The 11,807-nt window shown below is 55.5% G+C and overlaps 1 protein-coding gene across 1 annotated transcript in view; it reads right to left on the bottom strand.

Annotated features, from left to right (window-relative positions):
* The window catches only part of U2AF2 (U2 small nuclear RNA auxiliary factor 2), a 27,485-nt gene extending 15,902 nt beyond the window's left edge, over positions 1-11,583 (bottom strand). Inside the window, exons 1-7 of the mRNA XM_011997028.1 lie at positions 11,412-11,583; positions 7,863-7,998; positions 6,981-7,025; positions 6,583-6,686; positions 6,068-6,219; positions 4,661-4,777; positions 3,579-3,717 (exon numbers count right to left, since the gene is read on the bottom strand). Coding sequence (XP_011852418.1) covers positions 3,579-3,717; positions 4,661-4,777; positions 6,068-6,219; positions 6,583-6,686; positions 6,981-7,025; positions 7,863-7,998; positions 11,412-11,583 — 865 coding nt within the window. The remainder of the gene's footprint in view (positions 1-3,578; positions 3,718-4,660; positions 4,778-6,067; positions 6,220-6,582; positions 6,687-6,980; positions 7,026-7,862; positions 7,999-11,411) is intronic.
* Between the last annotated feature and the right edge of the window lie 224 nt (positions 11,584-11,807).

Raw genomic sequence — 11,807 nt, 5'->3', positions numbered from 1 at the left:
CAAGTCTCAGAGCAGCATCCGCAGCATTAGCCGCTCTGATCTCACTGGGAACTCGGGGCTGACTGTGGGATGCAGGATCCAATGTCTTCGAGGGCTGACATACCAGGGTGGGGGCTTATCAGCTGAATTGATTGGCCCTTGATCCTGCCCTATCCGCTGAACTCTGGACTCACAGACAAGTGCCTGCCAGTGGGATGATTCACAGGCTCTGCCAATGTATCCTGACGCCGTCCTGTCAGATACCAGCTATGCCAGGACCCGGTAACTAACAAGCCTGACTCCCAAGTTCAAAGCCTAGGCCATGTGGCCTCCCCTTCCTCTGCAGCCCCCACACCAGGTGTGAGTGGCCCCATCCCACCTCCATCCTGATGCTGGAAAGGAACAGGTAAGACAAGACATGGGAAGGACCCTTAGAAGCTGAGCCGCTGTGCCCATGGGAAGAGGGAGACGCCCCCACGCACCCTCTCCTACCTGCTCAAGCCCCTTCAGCCCATGATGACGCCGCCCCCAGAGAACTGGAAGCACCAACCCAGCCGGCTCCAAACACCAGACTGGGACCATGAAGACCCCAGGAGACCGGTCTCCTATGCTACAGGGACAAGTAGCAGCAGCCCGGGAGCAGGAACACACACCAAGCACTCACCCCAAGGGCCAGGCATCCTGTCAGACTTTCAAGTCTCCTACTGCAATGCTGTTACGGCACAGAAAGCAGTAACTGAGGCACAGAGCACAGCCACAGAGGCAGGAAAAAGACAGCCTCCAGAGCCCACACTCAGCTGTGACTCTCCACAGGCAGCACGGCAGGCTGCAGGCTGTGCCTGGGTCACACTGGAAGCTCGGCCTCGAGCCTGGGCTCTACACGTCTCACTTGAGCAACACAGGGCCAAGGGTGCAAGAGTTGGGCTCTCTGGGTACATGGCTCCTTGAGTTCAAGTCATGTTTGTACCGTATGAGGCTCCAAGGGCCTCAGTGTCTTCATCTGTAGAATGGGAAGAATACTGGCCCCTGTCGTGCGAGCCACGTGCGTGAGAACAGCTCGGGCCAAGTGCTGATTCAATAGAGGACGTGAAAACAGGCATGGCCGTCACCGTGGCCCGGGCATCTGTGAGACTCAATGCCCACAACAGGGCTAGCCCAGCCCAGACACACACTGTGAGCACTGTCAGTGGGGTCAGCCGCTGTTACATGACAACTACTTCAAAGGAATCTTCTTGGAGCCTCGAGTTCCTACACTCATCACTGAGGAGGACGAGCCCTACTTGGCAGGGATGTTGCAAGAGTCGGGTGGGGAAACAGGGCCCCATACCTCTTCAGCGGCTGCATCTATCAAGCATCACACCTGGAGCAAAGGTGGTACGGGGAAGACCCAGCAGGGATTCCCACTCTCCTGAAGCTCTTTCTCATCTGTAAGATGGAGGAATGTCCCCTCCCATGGTGACCAGGCCATCTCGGCCCAGGGGACGCCTGAAAGGAGCTCGGCAGCCACTGCTATCACTGGGTCGCCCTCAGCTCAGCCCCTGCCAGAGCACCCCATCACCTTCAGAAGAGTCAAGCCCCTCAGCCTGGTAAGAGAAACAACCTTAGATCCATAACCCACCGTTCCTATTCCCCAAGGCCCACCATGTCCCTACCCCGGAAGCAGGCACTGCACGAGGCAGCCAGCTGTGCCGCAACCAATCTTTACTTACAAAAACAGGCAGTGGCCGGGCGCAGTGGCTCACGCCTGTAATCCCAACACTTTGGGAGGCTGAGGCGGGTGGATCACAAAGTCAGGAGTTCAAGACCAGCCTGGCCAACATGGTGAAACCCCGTCTCTACTAAAAACACAAAAAATTAGCAGGCATGGTGGTACATGCCTATAATCCCAGCTACTCGGGAGGCTGAGGCAGGAGAATCGCTTGAACCTGGAAGGCAGAGGTTGCAGTGAGCTGAGATCGCACCATTGCACTCCCGCCAGGGCAACAGAGCAAGACTCCGTCTCAAAACAAACAAACAAACAGGCAGTGGGTCAGAGTTGGCCTCTCAATCGTAACTTGCCAATCCCTGTATCGTAGGAATGTCATCCGTGGAGTGCACTTAGGACAGTGCCTGACACACAGTAAGCACCAGCAAGTGGCGGGCCACTCACGGGATTTAAAATGAATGAAAACACAGTGGATTCACCAGGAAGAGATGTGGGGAAGAGATTCTGTAGCTTGATCGGGGAAACGCACCCATACGTAAAAAGTCCGTTCAGATTGGAGCATGTCAACATACACCACCGGCTCTAAAAGGTTAGCTGAATTTACCAAAACTCATGGTGGAAAAGCACTGGGCTGAGCGCCGCGGCTCCTGCCTGTAATACCAACACTTTGGGAGGCTGAGGTGAGTGGATCACCTGAAGTCAGGCATTCGAGACCAACCTGACCAACATGGTGAAACCCCTCCTCTACTAAGAGTACAAAAATTAGCCGAGCATGGTGGCAGGTGCCTGTAATCCCAGCTACTCGGGAGGCTGAGGCAGGAGAATTGCTTGAACCCTGGAGGCGGAGCTTCCACTGAGACGAGATGGTGCCACTGCACTCCAGCCTGGGCAACAGAGTGAGACTCCGTCTCAAAAAACAACAGCAACAACAACAACAAGAAAAGCACTGGAGGCCAGTGAGGGACCCAGCCCAAGTTCTGCCTGACACAGATGTGCCTCCATCTGGGGCTCCACATTGCCTCCCTGAAGAGCTGACTCGGTTTCTAAAGGGTTCCTCCAACAGTGAGTACTGGCCAGCAGAACCCCACCTCCTCCACGTCCCAGGAGACACGGCCACACCCTGACAGGGCATCAGACAAACCCTCACTCAAATCCATTCATCAACTACAAGGGTCAGCAAACTATAGCCTGTGGGCTGACAGGGCCCATCACCTGGTTTTGTACATCCTGCAAGCTTTCTAAAGGGAGACCATCCTATGGCCTGTGAATAGCACAGGAAAGCCCAATCTCAGCAGCCATGCGTGTTGAGGTGTGCCGGCACACAGCCAGGCCCATGCACGCAGACACCGTCTGGCTGCTTTCACACAGTGAGATGGTCTGCCAACCCCTGATTTGCTGTTACCTACCAATTAGAGACGATATTAAACACAGCTATGGGGAATGGCCCAGAACACAAGATTCAAGGCAAACATGGGAAACAAAAAACGAGTGAACACCCAGGTGCCAGACCCCACAGCAGGAACTTTGCTGCCAACTGTCGATGCACGCCAGCCCCGACGGGCACAGACCGAGCCCTCCAAGGTCCCAGAGCAGGCACGAGGTCCCGACCACAAGCCCCTCACTTCCCCCAGCACCTCTGGTCTGATCCTGGCTCTGCCACGTACAAGCTGTGTGTCCCCAAGCAGGTCACAGCTCCCTCTCCCGGCCCTAGGCACTTTCTCTAACAGCAGGAGAGCACCCCACTCACACAGACTGAGGGGAAGCAGGGAAAAGGCACCTATGGTCCACAGTACTTACACGACTTCCTAAGCCACTCCAGCTGGCCTGAAGGGAAGGACGGGCCATGGGAACAGGACTGGGGAGGAAGACGACCCTTAATGGATCCCCCACTCACCAGGCACATAGACGGAGGGGTTCTCTGACATGCCAGGAAGCGGCTGGTAGTCATGAGGCCTGCGGATCTTTAGTGACTGGCCCTGGAAGATGATGCCGTCAAAGGCCATGGCCTGGGTAGTCTCGTCCACTGAGCGGAACTGAATGAAAGAGAAAGGTGTGGTGAGGGTGGCGGCCAGGGACTGATACAAGCCCTCGTGTTCCAGGATTGGGATTTCCTCTTTCCTTTCACTCATGTGAACAAACATGACATGCCAGGCCCCAGGCTGGGCACTGGGAGGACAACAGACACGCATGTCCCTGCTGCCAGGAGCTCACACTCGACCGTGAAAAACACCAGGCACCCAACACCAACACAGACGCAAACACACAATTGCAGGCTGTGACGACGCAGAAGAGGGACAAAACGCTGAAAAAGGATGTCACGGGGAAGCTTAGTTGAATGGGGAGATGACAGTACTGGAGTATTTCTGGTGAGGGGACATTTCAGCCCACATCCGGAGCAGCGCAACGGAAAGTGGACTGCAGTGAGGCAAGTACAAAGTGAGAGGGAGTGCTCAGAAACCTCTAGAGCAAGCCAACACTGCCAATGCCTTCACAGTACTTCACCAGTTATCAGTCCAAGAGTCGAAAATCAAAAACCAAGGCCCTTTCCCAACGGTTGAGAAACACTGACACAGAAGACTAGTTAGGAACATCAATTAGCTGGAGTAACGGAAAACTAGTTAGGAACATCAGTTAGCTGGGGTAAAGAACTCTAGCCAAGCACGCAGGAGCATGGTACGTTCTGGGAAGGTCAGCATGGTCAGAGTGCAGAGGACTGGGCCGGAATGGTCTGGAAAAGGCCAAAAAGGTCGGCAGAGGCCAAGCAGGCCTCTCGGGTCACACAGAAAGCAAAGGTAAGGCAGAAAGTAGGATCAGATCTGCAGAGCTATTACAGGGCTCACTTCAGCGACCAGGTGGAGAATGGGCTGCAGAGGGCCCAGCGGAAACAGCGCAGGGCAGCTCCACACACCTGCGGCCTGGGGGATGGGCCCTCACATCACACACGTTTCCTTGACCCCACGCACTCCCCCAGCTCACCTCCAAAAAGGCAAAATTCTTGTCCTGGTTAATCTGCACAGCCAACACCGGGTTGCCAGGGGCCTGGGTCAGCCCCCCCAGGCGCATCTGGGCATTGAAGAAATCCATCATGGCCTCCTGCAGAGGGAATAGGAGACAAGGGGGGGGCGGGGGAAGGGAGGTGGAGAGAGGAGGGGAAGGGTGAGAGAGGGAGACACAGAGGGGTTTGGGGGTAAGGGGAGAGGGATGAGGGGAGGGAGGAGGGGGGGAAGGAACAGTGGAATATGGGTGGGGGTGTAGAAGTCAATAGTAGGAACAGAAGCAAGAGAGAAAATGGGGAGAAAGCAGTAGCAAGAAGACGGCCAAGGGCAGGCGATGGACAGGCATTGGGGGACAGCCACAGGAGCCCCAAAAAATCAGGGGAAAGGAGAAGATTGTTCAAGAAAAGGCAGAGAGAATGGTGACAACACAAAATGAAGAAAAACATGAAACAGAGAAGATGAAGAGACAGGGCACACAGGGAAGGGACACCCGGTGGAGACAGAGAGAAAAGTGGTAGGAAAGTAGAAAGGAAGCGGCAGGCAGGGGCAGAGACGAGCAAAGGACAGAAAAGGAAAGCAGGACAGAGACGAGCGAGGAGGACGAGGTCAAGAGTGCAGGGGTGGGAGAGGAGGAGTGTAGGGAGGAGGGGCAGGGACGGGAGGGGAGGAGAAAAGAGTGATGTGGAGGAATCTGGCCCTGGAGTCCGGGGGCTGGTTTATCAAATGTAGCAAAGTGCAGGTTGAGAAAGTCAGAATGGACCTTACTTGCCTTCGACGATGGTAGCAAACTTTTTGTTGCTACGAGGGATCTCAGCCCCACAATATTTCACTTTAAAGAGAAATGGAAACAACTCTTTGATCTCGGGATTCTCAGGGGGTGCCACAGGAAGGGGTTGGGGAGAGGGGAGAGGGAAAAGGAGTGGTGGGGAAGGGGGAGGTCAGGGGCGATCAAAAATAAAAGAACAGCGACCATGGGAGGGACGTGGGGGAGAGGATGGGGGACAGGCGGCAGAGAAGGAGAGGCGTGTCAGAAAAAAACTGAGGGGCAGCGTGCGTCTGTGTGTGTGTGTGTGTGTGTGTCCAAGTCTCCCTCTCTGTCTCTCTCCGACACGTAGGTACAACACGTGGGTACATTATGTGTGTGCTTGATCCCTGGGTTGCTGGAGGAGGTTGGGGGGAGGGGAGACGGGAGAGGGAAGAGGAGGGAGGGAGGGCCACCCCCAGCCCGGCCCCTGGCTGGCTCAACTCCATCGGTCCGTCTGGGAGGGGGCCGGGGGGGCTTGCAGGAGCAGAGTCTGACCCGTGCAGGTTGGGGAAAGGGAATGGAGGGAAGGGGAGGAATGGGGTAGGGGACAAGGGAGAGGGGAGGGCAGGGGGAGGGCAGTACCTCAGTGATGCCAAAGGGGATGTTGCCCACGTAGAGGCGCCGGGCTTGTCTAGTCATCTGGCTCCCAACCACGGGCACCGGCGTTGGGGTCACAGCCAGACCGTCAGGGGTCATGGTGGGGAGAAGAGCAGTGGCTGGAATCTGACCCGCAGCTTCAAAGGGGGTAAAAGCAGGATAAAACCCCATCAGGGGAGTGTTCAGTGACCTCCCCCCACCACACGCTGGGAGTTCCCCTCCTCGGCAAAAAGCTCCTACAGGCTCTCGGCCCTAGCACCTTCCAGAATCCTCTTTCCACCTCGGGACCCCCACCCTGTAACTGCTACTCCTAAGAAGCCTCACTTCCTAATGGCGTCCAGAGGGAGGCCTCAAAAGCACAGAGACCAGACCTCCCAGGGGTGTGCAACCCTCCACCTGTGTCCTCGACCCCCTCCACTCACACACGCAGGGGAATGACTGACGGAGAATCCCAGCCCCTGCACCCTCTCGCTCTGGGAGCAGCCCGGCCAGGGGCCTACCTTGCATGGCCTTGTACTGCATTGGGGTGATGTGCTCAAAGCCCGGAGGTGGCACGTCCCAGTATTTACGGACCTTCTTCTTCTTCTCATGGCGGGGGGAACGACTGGGGGAGGTGGGAGGGGAGAGCGGGGCAGGGCAACCTCAGTCTGACTAACAGGGGGCCTGCGAGCCCCCTCCCAGGCACCCTTTCACCCTCCCCCCAACCATGTAAGCTCCACTCTCTCCAGGGAAGGAGAGGGTCTGGGGCAGGGCCTGGGGGAGGGGTGCTGGTTTCAAGGTAAGTGGACTCTTCCCAGTGCTTGGGCCAGGGCTGGAAACGGGCGGGACAGGGTGCACGGGCGTGAGGAAGGTGAAGGGAGTGGACATCAGGGAGGAAGGGGCAGGAAGAGAAGCTCACATCAGTCCACCGTGCTCCTCTTTAGCGCCTCTGGTCAAAGGTTTGCTGGGGGGTGGGAGGGAAAGGTATGGGGAGGGGTGACTGGGGACCCTCGTCTTCCCCACATGCCACACCCCCCCAAGGGCACTGAGCCCCAGGGCGGGAGCAGGGCCGAGGTGAACAAGCAGCAAGCAGGCCCCCCTCGGCCCTGCTATTTCCCCCCAAACACTCCCAACCCCCAGGAAAGAGGAAGTGAGGAAAGGAGAAAGGGGCCAGGGGCCAGGGGCCAGGAAGGACCGGTCTCTAGCTGGAGAAACTGAGCTGAGAGGAGGCAGGAGGACTTCCGCCTATCCTGCCCTTCCTCACCTAAGGGGGCAGAGAACAGAGAGGGAAGCCTAGAAGGGAAGAGGCGGTGGAAACCGACACCCCTGGGCCAGAAAGTAAGCCCAGGCTGTGGATACTGCCTCGGTCCCAAGAGCTCCCTTCTCCTGGGAGGCAGGGAAGAAAGAAACTGGAGGCAGAGACCAACCCCCTCGAAGAGAGTCCCACAGAGAGCCACAGAGAGTCGAAAAGAAGGAACAGGCCCTCAGAGTCAGAGACAGAGAACAGCCCCTTGTGAAGGAAAACACAGAATCAATTCCCAGGCTCCAGATAAAGAACCTACTGCCCCCAGCAACCCACCAGCAACCACCAAGAGAAAATGAAAGAAACCCCAGAAAGCGGGGAAAAAAATCGGAATTCAAGACAGACCAAGCAGTAGATCCCTCCCCCAGATGCACACGAAGAACAAACGAGCCACACAGGGCCCGGGCCCAGACAGACACGCACAGGCCACCCACAGGACGGCCAACACCAACCCCCCGACTCCCAGGCTGGCCCAGGAGGATCCCTGAGCCCTAGTACCTTCGTCGCCGCCTGTCCCGGGAGGCGCTCCGCTGGTCCCGGTTGCGCCGGTCACGGCTCCGGCTCCGGCGTTTGCGGTCCCGGCTTCGAGAGCGGCTGTGGCTGCGCTTCCTATGCCGGTTCTCCTTGTCCCGCTCTGGGCAAGGGTGAGAGGAGGGGCAAGGGATGAGCGGAGTAAGGCTGCGGGCCCAGCCCACCCTGCGCGCTGGTGGCTATGTCCCCAGCCCCAGGGAGGCCACCCCCAAAGGGAAGGGATCCAATGGAGGAAGGGAATTAACAGGCCTCCTGGGTCCACAAGCGAGTCCAGGGACCACGCGGGGACCAGGGGGACGGGGCCTGGAAATGCCCCCGGGGTGTGAGATACCTGAGGATGCTCAGGAGGAGCTGGGAGCCAGAGAAGACAGAGGAGGCTGGCTCCTGGTCCCCTCGAGGGCTGAGGGGCCTGACCCCAGGGTCGTCCCTGAGAGGGGCAGGGCTAGAGGCTGGGGAATCAAGAGACCCAATGATGTTTTCCTGAAGGGACCCAGCGACCCCTCAGGAAAGACCTCTGCAACCAGCTGGCACCCACAGCCCCACCATCAGGCCTGGGAGTCAGGTGCCAGGCAGGATCTGATATCCCCAGGAAGCAGGGAAACTCAACCCATCCCTTCCCAAGCCAGTGAATAATGCAGAAGCAAGCACCCTTCCCCAGGGGAAGGGAAGGGCCTCAGAGAATCCGCAGACTGAAGGGGAAAGAGGCCCTCCTCTCCTTCAGCAGGACAGGGGAGGGGCTTGCCCCATCCAGACTTGAATCCCAAACCACTTGATTCTCCCCGCCTCACTCCCTTCAAAGCCAAGTGCTGGAGAGGCTGTACTGTAGGGTAGGGGCATGCACCTCTGCCAGCCTCCAGCCGGCTCCCTCAACACTGTATTTGCCTGACGTAGCCACTAGAAACAGAGCCTCGCTGGTAAAACCACAGAGACCTCTGCTCTCACCAGACCCTTCAACCCCTGAAGAAGGACGACCGGCCCTTTAAGATGGAGAATAAAGCATGAGCATTGGGGGTGTTCATGAGCACCGCCATACCATTTCCTTAATTCAAAAACACCCAGATTTCTCAACTAGCCACGAAGCACACACACAAAAAAGATGCACACATTAAGGTGCTCGTGTATGTTAACACGCATCTCCTGGAGTGATCATCCCTGGGGACAAGAGGAGGAAAAGGCACTGAGAGAGGATGTTAAACTTTAGCCTCACCCACAGTGTTTTGTCTTATGTTTTTGTGATGCAATTTGAGTGTTTGGAAAAGCATCACAATTCCAAAACCACCAACACTCAGAAAAATATGCACCCAGAAGGGAAAAAAACAGAAACAAATACTGAGATGCTTCTGTACTAAATAGTTTGGTTTGTTCTTAATCCTCACTGCTGCTTCGGAAAAACACTGCGGGGGGCTGACCTAATGGGCAGAAAACTAAGGTTCAGAGAGAGCACAGTTGCCCAAGGCCAGACAGCTAGGAAATGGTGATACCAGAACGTAAACACTCAAACATCAGTGAGTTAAGCACCAGGTCATACTCTTGAATGTGGATCAGGCAGAACACTCAAGTCTGGCTAGAACTACTAATGACAATATAATTGTCCCCTCAAAGGCCAAAAACCCCAAAATCAAAAACTGAAATTGGGAGGAACAATCGGCAGGACAGGCCAGCAGTGCAGAGCAGCAGGGTAAGCACGCAGGCACGGCACTGGGCACAACTCCACGCCTGTAAGATGGACAGGCTGTGAGCCCCAAGAGCCCTTCCTGCTGCTAAGGCTCTGAAACAGGCAAGCAGGCAGAGAGGAAGCCACGCAGAGAAAGCAATGACGCCCGTTGGGTGCCTGGGACACAGACAAGGAAATTCCCTATCGACACAGGTAGCAGAGGAAGGGACTGAAGCAGAAGCCGACAGGTACAGAGGCTGATCTGTCCTCCACAAAGACCCACAGGCAGAGTGACACGTGGGCAGAGCTTCCCCTATGACAAGAACCCTCTCCCACACACTGATGCTGGACAGGTAAAAACCAAGAGAGCTTCATTTGCTCAAAACACTGTATTGTGGTCATCTTATGGGAGCAGCTCCGGCAACCCAGGAGCTGTGCCAGGTCTCAGGGAGGGCCCTATCAGCACCAAGGGGGAAACCCCGGGAGAACCAGTGAAGCACCATCTGAGAGCCTCAAAGAACGGCCCGATCAGCTCCACTTGGTGGCCCAGCAGAGTGGAACTTGGCCTTGCAGCCAGCCAGAGCTCAGAATCAGTACCTGCTTTTCTGCTTACCAACAAAAACCATGCAAAAACAACTGAACCTTTAAGACTTGGTTTTTTCTCTGTAAACGAGGGTCACATCTACTCCACTCAGGTGTTGTGTGACAGAATGACATTTGGAAAGCACCTTTTCCTGCCCTTTCCCAACTGTGACACAATCTCTGTGAGTGGAAGACCCTCCTCTTTAAGCATGGAGTTTTACAATTGCAAATATCGCTTACTGCACACCTAGTGTACACCAAGCCACATGCCACATGCCACACACTTTACGTTACCCCATTTAATCTCAGCTCTGCCTCTGACTAGCTGAGCCCTGAGGAAGTTTTTAACTTTTCTGAGCCCTCAGTTTCCTCCCCAGTAGAGGTGGAAATCATTTTGACCTCACAGGGCTGTTACAAGGATCCCCTAAATAAAATCACGCTAAGAGTTTAGCGAAGAGCCTGGCACACATAAGCGCTCAGAGTTTAACTACACCTATCGTTACTATAATCCTTACTAATCTTCTCAAAACGGAGTGAGAAGAAAATAATAATCAGTCTACAAATAGGAAAAAAAAAGAGAGACAAACGTATTAAAAGTAGTTACTAACCAACAAAGCAAGTATCTAAACCCCTGATGTGCTCAACTCCAAAGCCTATGCTCTTGAACAGTCCATCACCTAAGACAGAGTCAGACCTTCAGTAAACGTTATTTCTTCCCCAGGACACTGTTTCCTAATACAGCCCCTGGGTTCAAAGGAAAATTCCTTAGCCCTCATTTCGTCCTCCGAACGACCTAGGAACATGGGCAGCTGAAGCCTCAAAAGAAATGAAACAAGTCCCCAACCTTCCCTAGTCCTGTGTTTCTTCACTCTCAAACTGAAACATGGAACAACTCTCCCACTTCTAATATTCTCGGAATCCCTAAGATCAGCAAGGCCCCACGCTTTTTGTTCTCACCCATCACAATTCTCGATACCCTGAAAGGAACCTGCCTCCCACCTTCCCCGTTAAGGGAAGAGTTTAGCGCAGTGGGCCAGATCCCTCTTCCTCCCTCAGAACCTGTTTCCTTATCTCTACATCGAGATCTAAGGCTGAGTATTATTAGGTGCCCCGAGTTTCGGATCGTACATGATTTGAGGTTTGTCTCAAACACTCCATATCGCGATTCTCGGGACCGCCAAAAGTTCCGCCTATGCAGGATGTGTGCGTGCCGACACTCAAAGAATGCAGATGCTTCAGGGAACATGCGCCCAACACGTTAATATGAGGCGCCCCACTACCAACAGACGGGGCAGAAACCACCTGGCAGGAGAGGTCGCAGCAAATCAGCAAAAACGAAAAGAGGTATGAGACGGGCTCGTGGCCTCCAAGAGTCCCCCGAAACAGCTCTGTCCTCAACCACGTGAAGGAGGGAAAGGGGGCCCCCCCGCCCCGAGTCCTCACAACCGCCATTTTGGAAACAAAGGGGGCGTGGAGACGCGGCCGTGGGCCCGACCGGAAGCGGAAGTGCCAAGGCAGCGGGAGAAAAAGAACGGATTACGGGGCCTAACATAATCTCCTTTTCAGAGAATACAAAAAGATTTTAAAAAACAAAAGTTCACGTCGAGGTACCTGGCGCACTCGCGCCGCGTCCCCCGAGCCACCTCCGGCAGGACCACGTGGGGCACGGGGACAGC

The sequence above is a fragment of the Mandrillus leucophaeus genome, unplaced genomic scaffold (assembly GCF_000951045.1).
Source record: "Mandrillus leucophaeus isolate KB7577 unplaced genomic scaffold, Mleu.le_1.0 Scaffold53, whole genome shotgun sequence".
Lineage (NCBI taxonomy): Eukaryota > Metazoa > Chordata > Mammalia > Primates > Cercopithecidae > Mandrillus > Mandrillus leucophaeus.
This window is presented reverse-complemented; position numbering and strand designations above follow the sequence as displayed.